An 18590-nucleotide genomic window follows, 5' to 3' on the forward strand; every position below is an offset into this window, starting at 1 on the left:
AAAATGGATGAAAAAACAACTGCCTGCAGGTGGGGAACGATCCCACGTCTTCACATTATGCATGCGATGTTCTTACCATTGAGCTACCGTGGAGCCGATTTCCCATCTACTTTCTGGGGTATTTAGGTATGTATGTATGTACGTGTATATATATATACACAGTGGAGCCTCATTGATACGATTCTGCATAATACGTTTTTCTGGATAATACGTTTCTATTTCTTTTCCCGATAATACGATTTGGTTGGATAATACGTTGAATGATACGATTCTCGGATGATACACATTATTTTCCGGTTCCCGTGAAGATCGTATCAACGAGATTCCACTGTATGTTTTCACAACTGGAAAAATTACACATGAAACAAGATAGGGTGGGAGTAAAAACTGTGAGTGAACAAATGCATTGAAACAAATGTTTGAATAAACATGAGTCCAAACTACAGGAAGCAGCTGTAACATGTTGCAGGTAAGTTGCTGTACAATGAAACATTGAGAGCTATGCAAAGGCATGGAAGGAATGCCACAGTACCTATGCAGACATTGTCAATAAGCAGGCGTTAAATTTTTGAGCAGTGAAAAAATGCACAAACGTATTAAATTTGTAGAGCGCACTTACATGCGCTCACTCTGGTGGAGGTGTAAGATTCTGTGAGGCACGAAGAGGCAAATGCTGATTTTTGAGATACAGCACGTACTTCACACACAAGGTAGTTGTAGCATGCATCTGACATGAGAAGCGAGTATTTACGTTTAGCAAGTCACACCATGCACGAGCACTCCCTCAACTTTATTGGCCCATCTGCTATTGCAGAACTATGTTCAATTTATGCGTGGTTCACCAAACCGGGATACCAGAAGGGTTCGGCAGTACTGGCGCAACACACAGAGCCAAGGAATGCTAGTGCAGCATATTGCTTACACTATTCAATGGAGCACTGAAATACAGGCTATGTTGCCTGCTTGGCCTAATTGCATGGTGGCCTCGTGCATGCAGCTGCTTTTCTGGTGTAGTGCAAGTTTCCAGTCTGTGTTTTCAGCATGATTCCCACAGCACTGCACCCTGAACAAACCTGACGTGCTGTAAATTAAGTCGGGGTGTATGCGTCAGCCCCCACAATTATTTCAGAGGGCCAGGGGCAATTCCGGCCATGTTGCACAATTGATTGCTTAGGAACCTTTCATATGGCCTCTAGAAATTTCCTTTATGTCATCAAACATCCCATCAGCAAATGTCATCTGAGTTGTTGTGCACCTTGTGTGCACCCCCTTGCCAGCAGGTGCAAAAGTTTTTTGTACACAGTAAGGCGCAACTGTGGTGAAAGGTGTGCTCTTGCATCGAAGAATGGTGGATACTGTGCTGAAGTGCACTGTGAACTGGTGCTTGAAGGGCAGTAAGCCATGGCTGAATTGAAACAGACCCAAGGTTGAAGTAGGCTTGAGTTGTCTACTTTTTACACATAAACACTACAACACTACAAACTGGATTAATTTTGATCAAGTGGGTTCTTTAGTGTGGAGCCAAGGCACGGTGTGTATGAGCACTCTTGCATTATTACCCCCCCCCCCCCCCCCCCATTGGAATGCAGCCACCATGGCTGGGTTTTAAACCCATGGCCTCGTGCTCAGCAGCAGAAGGTCATAGTGACTAACCCCCCACAAGGAGTAACTACATAAGCTTCAGGAGAGGACCAACCATTGGATAAAAGCATCAAGACCCTATATTGTGCCTTTCTAAATTAAAAAATAAAAACTTTACAGGTTGTGCAGGGCATAAAGAAAATGTTTTTCTTTTTCTTTCCCAGCTACAACAGAGACTAAGCAGGAATCATGGTAGTTTTCTTTTTCCTTACTGCAACAAGTACTGGGAGTTTTTCCCAACACGTCCACCTGCATTTCAAATGTAAAGTCTTGCATAGAGGTAGCTCCATATCTACACTATCTGAAACTAGGATTTGTACACCTTTTTACACAGTCCGAAATTTCGTTGTAGTTGGCCTTTAAAATGGTGCTGAACTACCCCTTGAGCTTACACACTTTGATAGCTAGAGTAAAGCCATGGCCACCTGAGCTAAGTGATATGGCCTGTGCGGCATGTACGGAGGCACAGGCAGAACTTAAAACCATCCCATCCTCACCTTTAAAAAGCTCTTTGATGAATTTTTTTGCCTGATAACTTGCCAGTTAGACCACAATAAAGAATTCAGATGATGACACAAGTACTGATAAAGGTGAACCCTCACAGTGTCCCTGACGTATTAGCCCATTTGCGCATTTCAGTCCCACCATGTCACTGACCCCCGTACCCGTATATTCTCCACTCTCTCCAGTTGGACGTGTGTGATAACATGAAGTTGGCAAGCTCCGAGGTAGTTCTGACATTTGCTGTGCATTTCTAGAAACATATTTTCTCATCTCTCTGGGTTTGTTTGGTGTGGGTTTCGGTTAGCACGTTGCAGAACGCACCCTTTTTGTGAGCAGTGCACATCTGCAGATGGGATGGGTGGCTCCCGGACTTTGTGCACCTCTGCTCAGTTCAAATATTTGCGCTGTAGCGCAAGGCCATCACTCTGGCATTTTACTGCCATCCGTCGTATCTTTATAAAAGGAGATTTTTTTTTTTAAACCCAGAAACGGCGGCCCTATCGTGGTAGCCTGCACATCAGAACAAAACTAAGTAGGAGATACAAAAAGATGAGAGGAAAGTCACGACCATACTAGCTCCCGAATTCAGAAATTCATCTTAACTTGAATCCCACGCTTGACTTCATTTAAATGACACATGTCATGAATGCACCACACAAACGCAAAGAGCATCTTGGGCGTGGTCATTTCAGGCATCATTTATATCAAGTCAAGCATGGGCTTAACGTTAAGACGCATTTCTGAATACAGGGGTGAGTGTGGATTTGCCATTATCTGTGTAATTCTTTCCCTTCTGCATAACCACTGTAATTATGTAATTTATGCAATACAATGTCAATTTGCACTGTGTTTGACACCACAGATCACATTCCACAGTTCACATTCAACCACCAGTCCTGTAGTAAAAACTTGGAAACGAAAATTAACTGACTCTACTGCTGTCAAAGTAACGAGTGTGGAAGCTACGCAGACCTTACGCTGATGCAGGGATTCTCACTAATTACTTCTGTCTTTAATATGTACATAAAATTCCCCCATATATGTGTGTAATTCATTTGTAAGTTTCTGGCTCCTCTTAATAAAACTTCTGAATGCACCATGCGGACAAGTCGATAGTACTGTGCAGCATATCACCAATGAGCAGGATAACAAACTGGACCGAACCCGCTCGAGAACCGTTACAAATTTTTATTTCTCAGAACCGGAACAAAAGCAGAACGAAATCGGAGCGCACTGAACCTGAATCGGTATTTTTTTTTTCGGTTGGACTCTCCCATTGTAATCCTATTTTTATAAGATGTCATTCCATACTGTTTCTGCATTTTATATTGCCTTTTGAATTGGGTGGTGATGTAAATGTAGCAGCGAGCTGAAGAAATAAATGATATTTTGCACACACTGTATCTGGCGGGCAAGCAGGCCTCATTTACCCAAACAACCTCATAACCATGGCAACTTATAGCAGCTGCTGCCGATTGGCCATCTAAAACATGGTATTATCACTCAACTAAAAGCTATTGCATTCGATACATAGAAAAGGCTTCCCGAAGCATGTGACCATCAGTCACAGCAATTATGGGTGATGTCAATCTGAAAGCTTGAAGACAGTTTTTAAGATAAAAATACGACACCTTCATTTAGTTTTGTGAATTCTTGGCTCTCTTGACTCTTACATGTTTCTGCCAGAAGAAAGTATGAAGAGTGTTTATTTTACTGCAGTGCATCAGGTGCAAGACTGCACATTTCACTCGACCAGGAGGTGTGTGCTATGATGCCAATGATTCCAAATTTCAATGAATCATTTGTGACAGCAGCACATTGCACTCCAGAATTCCCTCCTCCGTTGGCTAGTTCCAAAGCCACCCTGTACAGCAAAACACCTGCAGCATAAAGCAGCGTGTCCCACAACTTTGCATTCCCTGTCAATTCAAAGTAATATTCTCTCCAAGTGAACTTCCACAGTAGTGGTAAAGGTGACCCCTCACATTATGTACAGCAGATGATAGAGCGTCAGCAGAGGGACCCCTCCGTCCACTATGGCTGTCAACCAGGCCTGCACTTCGCTGCTCCCACTGCTGAAAAATAGCCTGACGGCAGGAGGGTAATTCACAATTGGAAGGCCACTGGTTCTGAGTGAACTGACAGAATATTGCCACACAGAAAGAAAAGAAGGAAAGACAAAAAAAGCAGCAGCTTGGAAGGAAAAAGTGATCAAGTCATATTTTTCGATGCTGAACCTACAAGGAGAAAATCATCCTATAATCACCCTTTATCGACGAGTGCTGTAGGCAACACACCAGAAAAAATTTGTTTCTTGCCGAGTTTCAGAGTTGAGTACATAGTTTCCGGCTAAATGTCTTCGGCCAACACTGAATGACAGGCAGCAAGTGTCATTTGTTGGATTAAAGCAGGAACATAGGACAAGGAAGAAGAAGCTTGGCATGCGACTCGCTGTCACTTGAAAGCACCGTCAGAGGAGACAGACCAATGCAAGATCTCTGGCTGCAGTGGTAACATACATGTAATGTAAAGCAAAGCCAATGTACACCTGTCGTTCACATATGACAAGAGCTGTCTGCACAAGTTCCAAACGAAGCCATAGGTGGCTTGGGGCTCACTTCCAGTGTCCTGCCTGGTGTTGCCTCCCTATTGCAAAAAAAGCTTCCCCAAAATATTCATTTCTTTTTGATGCTTATGCTTATTCTCAGTGTATTTTGCACATTTAGATGAAAAATAAAGATTTTTTTTGTATATTTATATGTCTTGACCTTCGAAGGTTAAAGGAGTACTGACATGACATTTTAGAGGGGGTTTTTTTTGCGTTAAATGAAGGCCTTCTAAACCTTATAAAAAAATACTGTCAAACACCAGAATGCTCTTCATAGCTTACTATAATATATGCTTCTACGAACCAGTTTCGGTTACGGAACTCGGGAAGTGGAAGTGTCATGACGCCATGACATCGTGGCTGGCTCTGTTGCTGTGATCACTGTGGTTGCCATGCTTGAGTGCAGCCAGAAGAGAAATACAGCAGTCTCTACGACCAACGCCAGCATACCTAGCCTCATTGCTACAACAAGTCATCAAATTTTTATCTGCATCATAAATTCACCACAATGTCTACAATGCCAGGTTCCCCGGCATTGAGAAAATTTCAGTACCAAATTAAAAAATAAATGTTTCCCAACCTTCATACTTGCCAAGTGCGACTTTCTTACATGCGAGAAGTGTGTAGTACAGCTTCTACTACTTCAAAAACATGTATGTCAGTACTCCTTTAAAAGTGGCTCAAGCCTAACCTTCTAGCAGACAGTGCATGCATAACAGAATATTTCCAAGGAAAGACTAGAACCTTTGGAGATGTTATGGCTGCTCTTCAGCCTGAATTTCTTGTAACTTTTACCCAACTTTAACCACAGCTCCATTATTTTTTAGAAAAATCTAGTTTTCAGTGCAATACCAGAGTAACTGGTCATGGTCACATGCATGAAGTTCCTCATGCAAAACATTGCTGATAGTTAAAAAATTTGATTTGAAGTGGCACATACTCCATGACATTCATTGAACCTGCAATCTAGTTTGTATTTAAAAAAACAGTGCTAAAACAGACGAGGGCTAAGTAACGCATGCACATGACCCCTGTGTGTGTGTGTGTGCGTGTGTGTGTGTGTGTGGTTTCTCCTGTTTAGGTAAAGTAAAAATGTCCATCAACTTGCTCAAGCTATCCAGTTACTACAATCTAGAATGCACTGGGAAACTTGGAAGCCAATGGCCTTTCTACTGTTGAATAATAGGCTTGCTAGCACCAGACACTGCTGCCGGAAGGAAAATTAAAAATGGTGCAAAACTAGAACGCAAACAGCAAGACTCCCTACCACACATTTGTTGCTTACGCCAGAAAAAGAGAGAGAGAGAAAGAGAGAAAAAGAGAGAGAAAGCGACCACCACATTCCACACCAGCTGCGAGGAAGTTGCAAGGCAAAACAAACACAAAATTGGCAGACAAGTAGTGACTGACATATAATATTAAGCTGTGACCCACCAACATCCAACTTGTCAAACTTGTCTGCAAGGCTGTTGCTATTTAGTGCAGCAATTTAAACAATTTATAATTCTACATGCTTCAGAACAACTGAAAATGACTCGACTGCAAAGTAATATATACAACATCCACTGTTGTAAGATACGAGAAGGTACTCAAAAACAGCCAGGATATATTTTTGCTTGCGCATGTACACTTTGATGTTCATTAAAACACACTCGTAGACAAACATATGACCTTTAGCATCAATGTGCCAAGTTGTGTACATCTAGGTCCATGCAGCCATTGATTGCTGATAATATTGTGTTATGCATACATACAACATTAAGTGATTGATGAGTGACCCCAGAATGCCATCCCATTTTACTTTACAACAGACCTTAAAAAAAGGGGGGAGGGGGGGAAGGGGGGGCATTTGATGTATCGCTGCTAGCAGTCACTGCTCCGATACATGCGCATGCATAGCAATAATTACGTCATCTTCAGGAGGGAGTCACTACAGTAAAAGCTCGTTAATTCAAATTTCAAGGAATGTTGAAGTATGCAATATATTAAATTCACAGGATTAACAAATTGAAAAGCAAAGTGGCAAATTTAGTAGTGGTATATAATTGGAAGCACTTGACAAAACTCACTCAGTGTTTACAAAGAAAACTGGCAGCCATCGTCACCTCCACTCAGAGTGCAAGCAATTGAAGCCACTTCGTTTTCAAGCACACAAAAGCAGTGCAGGAAATTTTCTTTGCGCTCTTCAAAACTGAAGACGCACGCTTCTTTCAGTGCAACCGTAACTCATGCCATGATGCACGGTGGTGGCAAACTAGTACCTCTGCTACTGCGCACTTGCTAAGTGTTCAACAATGCCCCCTTCCCCTGCCTACCTAACTACACATAGTATCTACATCACATACCATGCGCCACCTACTGCCTTCTGCTGAGCATTCCATTCTCCCACTCACTCGTTCTCCCTGTCCTGCCTCCATATGCACCCCTCCCTTTTGTTTACAGGCTCTATAAGTGATGCTTACTGAATGGCTTAGTGGCAACAGCCACTTTTACCAACTCGATGCCAACTTTTGACAATACCAACTCGATTTTAATAGTAAAAATACCACCGAACCTGACAACATACTTACTAACTGCCGGAGCCTGTGCCAAACCCACACAATGTTTTTAACCAGTGCTGGATACTCTTAGCTCAAACCAATCAGGTACCTAGGGATACACTTACGGTGGGGCTGAGTAGTGGTGATTGTGTGCACTAGATCATACTTGATGCTTGCGCTGGATTCACCATTATGACAGACTGTATACTGCATACACCTACTTAACAGCTAAAATGCTCTCAACTTGTGCTTGAATGAATCACTGTACTGCATCAGCTACAGGTACACGTTATGAGGAACTGTTGCTGACAAACTGTGAATGCTTCAGAGGTCCAGTCCCGTTGGTTCCACCATGTGTAAAAGACACGCACCAACAACTTCCCTACTCATTATCCGCTCACTACTTTTATCCCATGATTTAAGTGTTTGACTTTAACCACTCGTGAGCTGCTTGGCACCATTAATGTGATGTACAGCTTGGCCATAAAGCTGGCAGAGGGAAAATGGCAGATAGAATGAAATAATGAGTTTTCTTTCTGTGAAGTCTGCTATTGACGAAACCACGCAGTCAAGCCTAAGCAACACATCTGCTGCCAAAAAGGTACAAAAGTGTTGGTGCTGAACGTGCCCTTGAGCAGGAAATGGTGTACATAGCAGAAAACCTGTTGGCAACTGTACTGTGCTGCTGGTAATCCCCCAGCAGGTTAACTTGTTCTTAGGGGCACAAACGAGATCTATGAGTCACCAGAATTGCAACTGTCACGAACACTGCGGTTACCAGTTTACTGCTACAAGTGTCCAGCCACAGAGACAAATAACAAAAATAGGGCAAGCAGCTATTTATCTACAAGGTTATCAGAGGAGCCTGGAAAGACCTTGCTCTCAATGCTGGCTGGCAAGGTCTGATGGAAACATAAGAAGAGTGTAAACAACAACGTACAGTCGAGAGCAAAAGAAGAGACCACGCCATCAGAAAAAAAAATTTAATTTCTTCTAGCACAGCCGTGCAACGTGAAATTGTCTTAATGCATGACGCTAGTCAAACAAGCGCACCTAGGCAGTACCACTTGATTTCAGCCTTTATGCCTAGGCTGTGAAGGAAAAAAAGATTTTTAGCGGCACCTCTGGTCCTTAAACTTCTGCTCTCGACTGTACACGTGCATGCAAAACAATATGCACATATGAGTGCTCTTTTTACAAATATGCACGTTTAAAAGACAAGCACAACGATGTGGCCAACATGCAACCCTGCGCTTAGTCAACCTTGTGTTTGACTAAGATACAAATACACTGTGATATGTTTGCCTTTTATCATTTCATGCTGCACATAAAAATGTTAGGGAACATATGTGCAAGATTCAATTCAACACCATACCAATGATTAAGAACCTAAATTCATTTATCAATATGCCACAAGCACAAATTGCAGGCTTTTTATTTTTCTGAATTTTCTGTTAATTAATCTTAAGTACTAATGACCAAGCTCCCACAAGGAGCATCAGTGGCCTTATATATTTACCATGCGGTAAGTAGGCTTTGGTTAGTTTGCAAGAATTAACCAGTACCCATCTTTTTAATGCAGCTCTAGTTATTCCACGAAATTTCGAAGTCGTTTTGTACGCCATTTAGGTGACAAGATGCAACGTGACAAAAGCCAAGAATGCCTGGGGAAAATCTAGAAGGGCAATAAAACTAACAACTTTCCCTGGTCACTGGTGTTGCTATACGTAGTTTTCGTGGTTCACTGGACATACCTAAATACATGCTCATGTTATATGGTTAGCCATATTGTTAGCAATCCTGTCCACAGCAGCGGCTTAACTTCAACATGAACTACAACATTGGCCAATGCAGTGCATCAGATCATATGTTCTGCAGTACATGTAGCTCCATCAAAGTACACATACTTGACATTACTAATCCTACAAATATATTAGTAAATCACTAAGAAAACAAATGCTAGAAGCACTGGATGAACTTATCACAACTAAGCTGTAGACAGAACAAGCACAGAACAAGCATATGAAATTATCTGCAACTAAAATGTGAAGTATGTAGTAACAACAGCAAAGTGAGAGGGCAAAGAAAGAAACAGAGGAACTTGAAGTGACCAATCCCAGCGATGGAACTAACCAAGCTAAGCATATTTCTGCAGAGAAAGTTCTTAAAAGAGATGCTAAAGACAAATATTAATTAAGCAGAATTGGTAAACCATGTTTCAAGAATGACAGAACGCTCACTCTTACCATCAAAAGAAGCTTGATAATCCAGAAAGCTCGAAATGCATGTCAAACATCAGAGTTCCGACATCAGACTAGCATAATGTCATTAATTTTGACAGCAGTTCCTACTGTTAACTACTATATTGCATTCTAAATGTACCAAAGACTCAGCCTCGGAAGATTGGAGAACACATTGAAGTTTGCAATGTCACACTGGCGTACTGGGACTGCAGCTTCATGAAATTAAGAAAGGGAAGTTTGGCCCTCATTTTCTCCATTAGTAATTGCCTTTCCATCAAATGAGTACAAATATATAGTTTTAAAGGAATGCTTTACCAGTCTAAACAGATTTAGTGCTTCTCCCTTTTAAAGGCCCCTCACCAGGTCACATAGCGAATTTTGTTTATATGCTGGAAATTGTTACGTGCCCTCGAAGAAGTGTTCTACCGCAAGAATTTTTCAAATCAGTTCAATTACAGCAGAGATTGAAATACTTGAAGTGCTGCAAACCCCCTTCCAGTGACGGTCTTGCACCTGAGCGCAGCGGACGATTTCGCGCAGCAGACGATTTCGCGCAGCGGACGATTTCGCGCAGCGGACGATTTCGCGCAGCGGACGATTTCGCGCAGCGGACGATTTCGCAGCAGCGGACGATTTCGCGCAGCGGACGATTTCCCGCAGCAGACGATTTCCCGCAGCGGACAATTTCCCGCAGCGGACAATTTCCCGCAGCGGACAATTTTGCACGCAATGCATGAAAACATCTGATTAGCGGTATAAGTCAGTGCCACAATCACGAGCACTGAGGCAGACGCGAGAGCATGAAAGAGCGTGATTGTGGCGCTGGAACACGGTAGAAAATGACAGTTTCGTTCTCGGTGCGTGCGACTGCATGACGTGGAAACAAGCAGACAGAATGGAAGTACATTTCTCTTGCTACGGCACGAAGTAGAACAAAAACACTCAGCCATTCGGTTTGTATGTTTTATTATTTCTCAAAACTTCATTTCATCTATTGAAGCGACAGATTAAACAAATAACTGATGTTGCCATGAATAATTCTAGAAGTCGCATGTCACTGTGAGCGACGTGATAGCACTGCCATGTAGGTAGGTGCACTGGTGCAATTGACGTCGACACTGGCTGGGAGCGCGGCGCTTGTGAGGAGAAGGGCAATCAGCGTTTGTTTTGAAATTTAAGCTCTTTCCAAGGTGCGTAGTGATGTAATACTTAGCAGACACGATCGTCAGCGCACATTGTATGCACTGCACTTGTCAGTTTAAAATGGCCAGACCTGGTGAGGGGCCCTTTAAATATCTCCAACAGGCACCATCACTGCAAATAAAACTTTGCATTCCGTTCAGTGTTTACGACTCATACAGTGGAACCTGGATAATTCAAACTCACTGAATTCTAATTCATGGGTTATTCAAATGAATTACAGTTAAACCTGCTTATAACAAACCTCCATATAATGAATTCCTAGATATAACAAAGTTTTTCTATTCCCCGCCGTTACTCCATAGAAGCACACGTATTTGAGACCTCTATGTAACGAAGTGGCAGCGGGAGACCCCCTCGAAATAGCGAATTCTCCCCGCCGACAACGTAGAGATTTCGCCCCAAATTTTGTCATTTTTGCATGAGCAGCAACCAGAAGCACCTTCTCCGCTGCGATGGAATGTGAAGCGGCGGCGTCACGCTTGGCGCGCTCGAATTCACGGCGAGTGCGAGGCGGGCCTGCATCCCTCGACGCAGCGATCTTGCCGCCGCGGGCGTAACCTTTCCCCCTCCATTCAAACCTGATCCCGCTGCTTGCTGCAGCTGGCCTAGCCCACCAAGCTGGCACTCTCCTTTTCCAGTTGATGTGGCCGAAGGGGAAAAAAAAAACTTTTTTCTTCAGCGCACTGGCAACGCCACTCTTTGGTTACTGCGCAAATCTCTGCGCTTCACTTCACTAACCTGACACTAGGTGACGCTATACGACGCTACGACGACATCGTGTCGCTCGCTCTTCGTTTCTGACGCCTCGCGCTTGTGCGAAACGACACGCGTCCACGCATCCAGTACCTGGTGTGACATTCCAAGGATGAGTGCTTCGACAAAAACGGAAAACGGGTGCGCGTTACAATTGAGTAAATACTGTAAGCGTTTCTTTTTCGCATTTTCATTCCGAACCTGCATATACCGAAATCCTCTTTATAGCTAAGTTTTTCGGGAATTTGTCAATTTCGTTATATCCAGGTTTAACTGTATTGCATTTGATAAGTTGCATTCATTTGAATGGAAGAAAAACCTAAAAAATTTTACAAATTCCCTGCAGCGTGGGTCACCACTGGGTCACGGCAATTATTCCCACTGTGTGGCTGCGAAGGGCTTTCCTGCAGTGCAAATGCGACATCTTTGCTAGAAATCAACGGAGAGGAAAAATTCTGGTTGCTTCTGGTCTGACGCATTCTGGCGCCATCTTTCTCCCTCTTGAAAAAGTTTCAGAGGAGCCCAACTGTCTGGTGAATCATCAGTGGGTCATAATGCACAAAAATTTAGATTTCAAAAAGTGCTGCCACAGTGAAAGTGTTAAATTGCTCAAGATGCACAATGGTGAAGTTGAACGAAGCTACCCCACGTGTCATACAGATTTTTACAAAAACCTGGCATGTAGAAAGAGTTTTGCAGGGTTGGAAAAAGATTCCCCCAAGCTTATGCCATAATTGTACAGTAGAACCCCGCTGTTACGTTCCCGGGTGCTGCATTTTCCCGGCTGTTACGTCGTTTTCAGCCGGTCCCGACACAGCTCCCATAGAACCCAATGCATTGGTAACCCCGCTGTTACGTCGCAACTGAGGGACCGTTCCCGCATCATACGTTGTTAACTGCCACCCCGCGCCGGCCCCAGCGGCCATTTTGACTTTTCATGTCGCTTGGCATGGTTGCTTGACGATGGCATTGGCCGCCCAAAGTGCTGGGGGCGACACTTAAGAGGTATTTTCGGTTTCCGCCAGCAAAATTACGGCCCTTGAGATCCATATTTGCTATCTAAAGATGGTGTCTATGACGTGTTGCGGCCCTAAAATTGGTTTTGGCTCATAGATGTTCCGTATAAAGTCCTAGGGCGATAACGCCGTCGCCGTGCGCCGTATGTGCGAGTGAAAGCGTGCGAGGGGAGCCGACGACCGCGTCCAAACCTCGCGCGCGAAAGAAAGAAAAGCAGGGAGGAAGCGCGCCTTCTTTCATTGCGCTCGAGGAACCGGCGAGGGAAGGGGGGAGGGCAGCGTTGTGCTCTGGCATTAAGTGCGTACTGCGCGGGCCGTATCTTGAAAGCGATCTACGTTGGGGGCAGAGTCTACGCAGTGTAGGTGCGTCGGCGGCTCGTAGCTTTGTGCGTGCTGTGTGTTCGCGGCGCTCAGTTTGCGTTGAAGCGATAGACAACAGCATGAAGGTCACTTCGCTCGCTGCTGCAGCAGCGCTTAAATTCCTCACGCCAACGTTTGACAGCGCGTGTCTGCGCTCATCGAGTGTGATGCGTTCATGTTTGCCTGTGGGCGCTGACACCATGCTTGTTAATATAGTTAATAAGCAAATGTTAACAAGTTTATACGGATGATAAAACTATTATTCTTACTTTGTATAGCTGTCTACTAATTTGCTATCGCAATCGATACTTCGGCTATCGGGCAAAACTACGACTTTTTTTCACACGTAAGAATTCAAATAATATTGTGTGCAGTTCAACACTACTTCCATTTCACAATTTTTCCTGTTTCCCGGCGCTCAAGCTTTTTTTTTTTTTTTTACGGTTCTGTGAAAACGTATCAGTGGGGTTCTACTGTATAATGCACAGACAAAAGTAGGGGAAGTGTGGAAATAACGCGAATACAAGATGATATGGAGGAAGGGAAAGATGCGTGGGGGAAAAGAATGCGGTCCGGTCTGCCAGGAACATGAAAAGAAGGGAAGAGAGTTGAAAGATAATGTGCTGCTGACAGTACATTCCATCACACTGTACATTCCATGTACAGCTGGGCAACTGTCACTAATGCGCATAGTGTGTCGTGGCTCTGGATCCTCATGAACTCCATTTATGTAAAGCCCCGCATTACTCAAAACGAATTATAAGTCTCTGTGGTGTTTGAATTAATGAGGTTCCACTGTACCAAGAAGCATAACATGTAATCATAGAGGATAATTAAGTCTACTGAGGATAAACAGACTACATATCGCAATTAAGGCGATGCACATTCTACTTTTGAGGATGCTGTATTTGCTCTGGTAGGCAACTAGGCTTCAACGCGCGATGGCACTATTCCACAAGAAAACTGATGGCGTTTAATATCCCAAAGCAACACATCGGCTGCGTTATAACAGAGTTTTATAACCACTAGTACTAACAAATAGCTTACACTCACATGACTCCAATATACAGGTCAAATAAATACATTCTCCTGCACCCGCTATATGACATGAGTTTAATTTGTGAAGCATCAGTTAAAGTACCAATTACAACTTCTCACAAGATTGATACAGTCAAGCTACACATGTCATTTCTTTGCAACTCCTTCCTGTCATTAAACTTTTTTTTTCTTCGGGCAAGCTGGTTCTCGACGATATGCAATATGCAGTGCAAACATGACAAAAATAAAAGACAAAACAAATGAAACCCAGATGGGACAAGGGCTAGCATGTGCCTGTCCAGTTTGCACTGCATACTAAATCGATCCTTTCCACTGCCTGTTGTTTTTCTGCCAGAAAGAAATGAGTAGCGTCCTGCTGTGCTTGTTATGTCTACTACGTCTTGTCGAGCGTGAGAAGGAGTTTTTGTGGGGCACCTGCATAGCCACGTTACGGGTTGGTCTCCGGTCCTTGAGCGAAGTCATCCCTTTGATGCCCCTCTTCTCTGGCTCTCCTGCCTTGATCGAGTGGCTGTCATTCTCCAGCTTGAAGCGCACCTCTGAGACACTCTTCTCTGCTGCCGAGGAAAATGACGACAGTGGTAAGCAAGGTATGAAAAACAATCCCTCCAACATTTTTTCTTTTGTTCATACAGTCGTATCTTGGTATAGGATCTAATGAATTATGGGATATAGCAAAGTAACTTTTTATCACTGATATCAGTGTAATGTATGCTTACAACAAATATCGGATATAACGAAGGTATTTAGTGTCGGATATGAATTCGTTAAGACAAGGCTGTACTGTACAAATGGAGAATGCAGGCTATAGAGAGCCTTTTAAGAAATGGGACACGGCATGGTTGCGTTCACAAGCTCTTACACCAAGACTAAAGCGATGCAAGCTAACTGCCAGTTAATGCTTAGCTGAACCTGCAATGAATGCACAGACGCCTCTTTTCTGCTAAACTAGAAGGCGCCCATAATCATGTCAGTCAGAATGACATATCAAAAGAAACAGTAGACAGTCATATAAACAACTTCAAACTTCATCATGTGTTCTAAACTAAGACTGCACCACGTTGTAGACTGAAGATAATAAAGTAATAATAATAATAATAATAATAATAATAATAATAATAATAATAATAATAATGTATTATAATTATTACATTGTAATTATTATAATATGATACATATTATAAAGACTGAATCTGACAAGCATAAGGAGTCAAGCAGAAAAAAGAAAGCACAGGATAGTGAGAGACATGTGAAACCCAATGCTCCATATTAGAGCACAGCTCTCAATGGCCCGTTCCTGCAGCGAGCGGCGGCGGCGTAACCGCGCAAAAGATGAACGAGCAAACGCAAAGTGGGAGATGAAAGATGCGAGCCGCGAATGGTGGAGACCAATGAAAGTGGCCCCTTCAGTGACCTGCGCTCGGGAAACTGGTGATATGCGGACCCACCCCAAACGCTCGATACCTACTCGTAATCTGATCTCAGCTGCACCACTCGTTTCGTACTATCGTCTGCTCGCGTCAGCTCTCACTTGCGCTTGTTTGGTTTGGTCTTGTTTGCGCTTGTTTGAAATGTCACGGCTTGCAATTGTTATTTACAATGATGAGTCTAAACCGAGACGTCCTGATGGAAAGGCTCTTGGAAACAGTGCACCATATCAGATTCTGTACGACAAGACAAGGCGACACCCAGTACCTCATTCTCCTTGACTTTGGAATGCGGCGACGCCACAACAGAAGAGAGCACACCAACATGATTATGATCAGTGGCAACAGCATTGTCACCTTCATAAGACATGACTTGCGTTAAGAACTAAGGACGAAGAGTGTAAACACAGCACACCGACCTGTCAGCCGATGAAGGAAAAAGCATGCGACATCTCGCACCTACAGAGCGGAGGTGAGATTTTCATGCTGTCACTTGATTGAAGCAGCGGCTTGCCACCAGTTGGTGTGACCACTCTGCTGCAGCTTCGTATTAACGCTAGCGGCGTGCCATGCGCGTTTTACTGCTACTGTGTATGGGGCTTTCTGTGGCGACGATTACTCAGAGATACTGCCAAAGTAGCGCGCATCGTCTGTTCCAATGACACTATCGATAAGGCATGTGGCGAGCGCATCAAAACAAAGCGATGCATGAGCAGAGGTCTGTCAGCAGCTGCTGCTGTGGATCGCACCCATGTGACCACAGCTAGCTGCCTCTCGCAATCTCCTGATTAGCGAGGCAGTTGTATAGAGCTACGCTCAAAATTTCGCATTAGGGAGTATCATAATCCTTGGTGAAGGTGTTGCCCTACTTCAGAGCATCTATTCCACAGTGCGTAATAAATACACCTGTGCTGTAATCGCAGCAAGGATGCAATCCACGCAGTTGCATTAAGAATGGTCTTGGATTTTTGGTCAACAGCTTTATAATGCATTGAATAGTCATCTGAGCACTTTTTTGTAGACTTACCAGGCCTTCTGGAGTCCCCCTCAGGTTCAATGGACAGCTGCTGTATCTGTTGCAGCACCTGGTTGCGCATGGCTTCTGTGTAGTGGTTTGCGATGTACCGTGCTGGTGTCTCCTTTGTCAGTGCAATCACGTTTTTGCTGCAGTGCGTAGACTGATGTTGAATAGCTGCTCATATTTAGGACAGTATTTTCGATTGTACAACATGCAATAGCATTATCCACAGTAGACTTTCAAAATTTATAAACAATGGGAAAGTGCATACCCACAACAGGTCACATAAATACCATTTACACATTTACATATATACATATACATTTACATATACAGTCACACCTCGATTTAATGAAATTAGCAATGTAACAAATTACTTTTATTACCTGATCTTAGTTTCATTGAATTAACAAAACCTCAAATTAACAAAATTTGCGGTATAAAGTTTTTCGCTGCAAGTACAACTTCGTTATATTGAGGTTCAACTGTATATCATTTACACACACACACACACACACACACACACACACACACACACACACACACACACACACACACACACACACACACACACACACACACACACACACACACACACACACACACACACACACATATATATATATATAAAAGTGCCAATGACAACACTTTTCATAACCTTGCGTCAGCCTAATAGCTGCTGCTGCAAACTGAGGAATCAGCATTGTTCACTGACTGGGAAGGTTTGTTTACCACATTCAAAAAGCATGGCAGGGACCCTTTAGATTAACGATTAAAAGAAATATCGCCACAAGAGTGGCATCACTGAGAATTTACTGCAAACAAAATCTACCAGATTGCCTTGAGAAGTAGTGGCACTATGCATGCCAGTTTTTCTGACATCCTAGCACAGGTGCTAAAGCTCACCCATTCATGACCACTTGGCTCAGCATCTCTGCAAGATCAAGAAGCCTGCTTGCCCTCAAGTCACCAATTTCACCTTTAATCAGCTTTGGGGGCTTTTCAAAGCAGAGGTTGCTGAAAATAAATACAATGACTTTGGTTACTATGTAAACAGAACCACCAGTTAAGCACAACCTAGCTCATTTTCTACAAATATGATCCTCTTTTAACAGGTGGCTCTAAAGTAAAGTAGTAAAGATGAACGTCGCACAACTAATTAACGACATACATACACCTCCTAGTTCTTCACACTCTGATGCAGTTTCTTTTTTTTTTCTTTTTTTTTCTGAGATTCATGCCACTGCAAATAAATCTGGCCAACTTGCACTGCTCGGACATAATGAACTCAAAGGGACCCCAAAATAGCTCTGTACATAAAGAATTCGATACACAAAACATGTAATAACACCCTGTTAATCTCATTCTCCGCAACTGTGATGGACCACAGTGTCAAAATCACCACATCCAGGACCTGCAAGCAGTGAAGCTTTGAGTGGTTGGAATAGCGTGCAGGGCAAGTTCAATCATGTTGCCGTCTAAACTGCATGTTGGTATTCTGAACGCAAATAATGTTGCAGAACAATGTGCAGTGGCAGTGTCTAGTACACTGAGGGCCACTCACAGGTGTGCATAAACACCGGCATCAGAAGGACCATCTTATCCACAGGAGATGCACTTCAAGTATGCATGCAGTGGTTTGAAGCACGCCACTGAGGCCTTCCTTTGGCGGCTGAGCGCCCTTAATTTTCAGTATCACTTTCATTACTGCTAGTCACCGCACAGCAAAGCGGGTGTCTAGGTGGAAAAAAAAGGGGGGGGGGGGATGGGCAATTATGCCCAAAGTTTGAAAATTAACAGCCACAACTAGCTCAACTCTAGAATCCTGTTGCTTGTGAATCTTCCCCTTTCTTTACTTTGGTTTCAATTTGTGCCTCAGCAGTATCCCATTGTCCTCTTCCTCTCAGATTTTAAGTATATGAGCACTTCTTTGGTTAAAATTATTTTTAAAAATTGTGAGGTTTAACATCCCAAAAACACACAGTGGGTTAGGAGGGACATCGCAGTAGAGGGTGCCGGATTAATTTTGACCACCTGGGGTTCTTTAAAGTGTACCCAATGCACGGTACATGACCCCTAAGATATCTATGTGACAAAATGTGCTATTCTGGCATCCGCCTGCTCCCACCCTTAAGACTGCACTGCATCTGAAATTTGCCAACTCACTGCTTTTCTAGGCATGTCACAATGTGTGCTGTGCTACTGACAGTTAACATGGGCA

At 43.4% G+C, this 18590-nt stretch overlaps 1 protein-coding gene across 3 annotated transcripts in view; it reads right to left on the minus strand.

The window, feature by feature from the left end:
• LOC119437041 (nonsense-mediated mRNA decay factor SMG7-like) overlaps positions 1 to 18590 on the minus strand; it is a 114034-nt gene that overhangs the window by 49086 nt on the left and 46358 nt on the right. The window contains exons 14-17 of one of the 3 annotated variants that reach the window (XM_037704113.2): positions 17276 to 17386; positions 16379 to 16515; positions 14342 to 14478; positions 4131 to 4232 (exon numbers count right to left, since the gene is read on the minus strand). In XM_037704113.2, the coding sequence (XP_037560041.1) occupies positions 4131 to 4232; positions 14342 to 14478; positions 16379 to 16515; positions 17276 to 17386 (487 nt within the window). Of the gene's footprint in view, positions 1 to 4130; positions 4233 to 14341; positions 14482 to 16378; positions 16516 to 17275; positions 17387 to 18590 lie in introns of all 3 variants that reach the window. The other 2 variants (XM_037704112.2, XM_049660242.1) reach the window with 2 other exon arrangements.

Source organism: Dermacentor silvarum, chromosome 1, assembly GCF_013339745.2.
Source record: "Dermacentor silvarum isolate Dsil-2018 chromosome 1, BIME_Dsil_1.4, whole genome shotgun sequence".
Taxonomy (NCBI): domain Eukaryota; kingdom Metazoa; phylum Arthropoda; class Arachnida; order Ixodida; family Ixodidae; genus Dermacentor; species Dermacentor silvarum.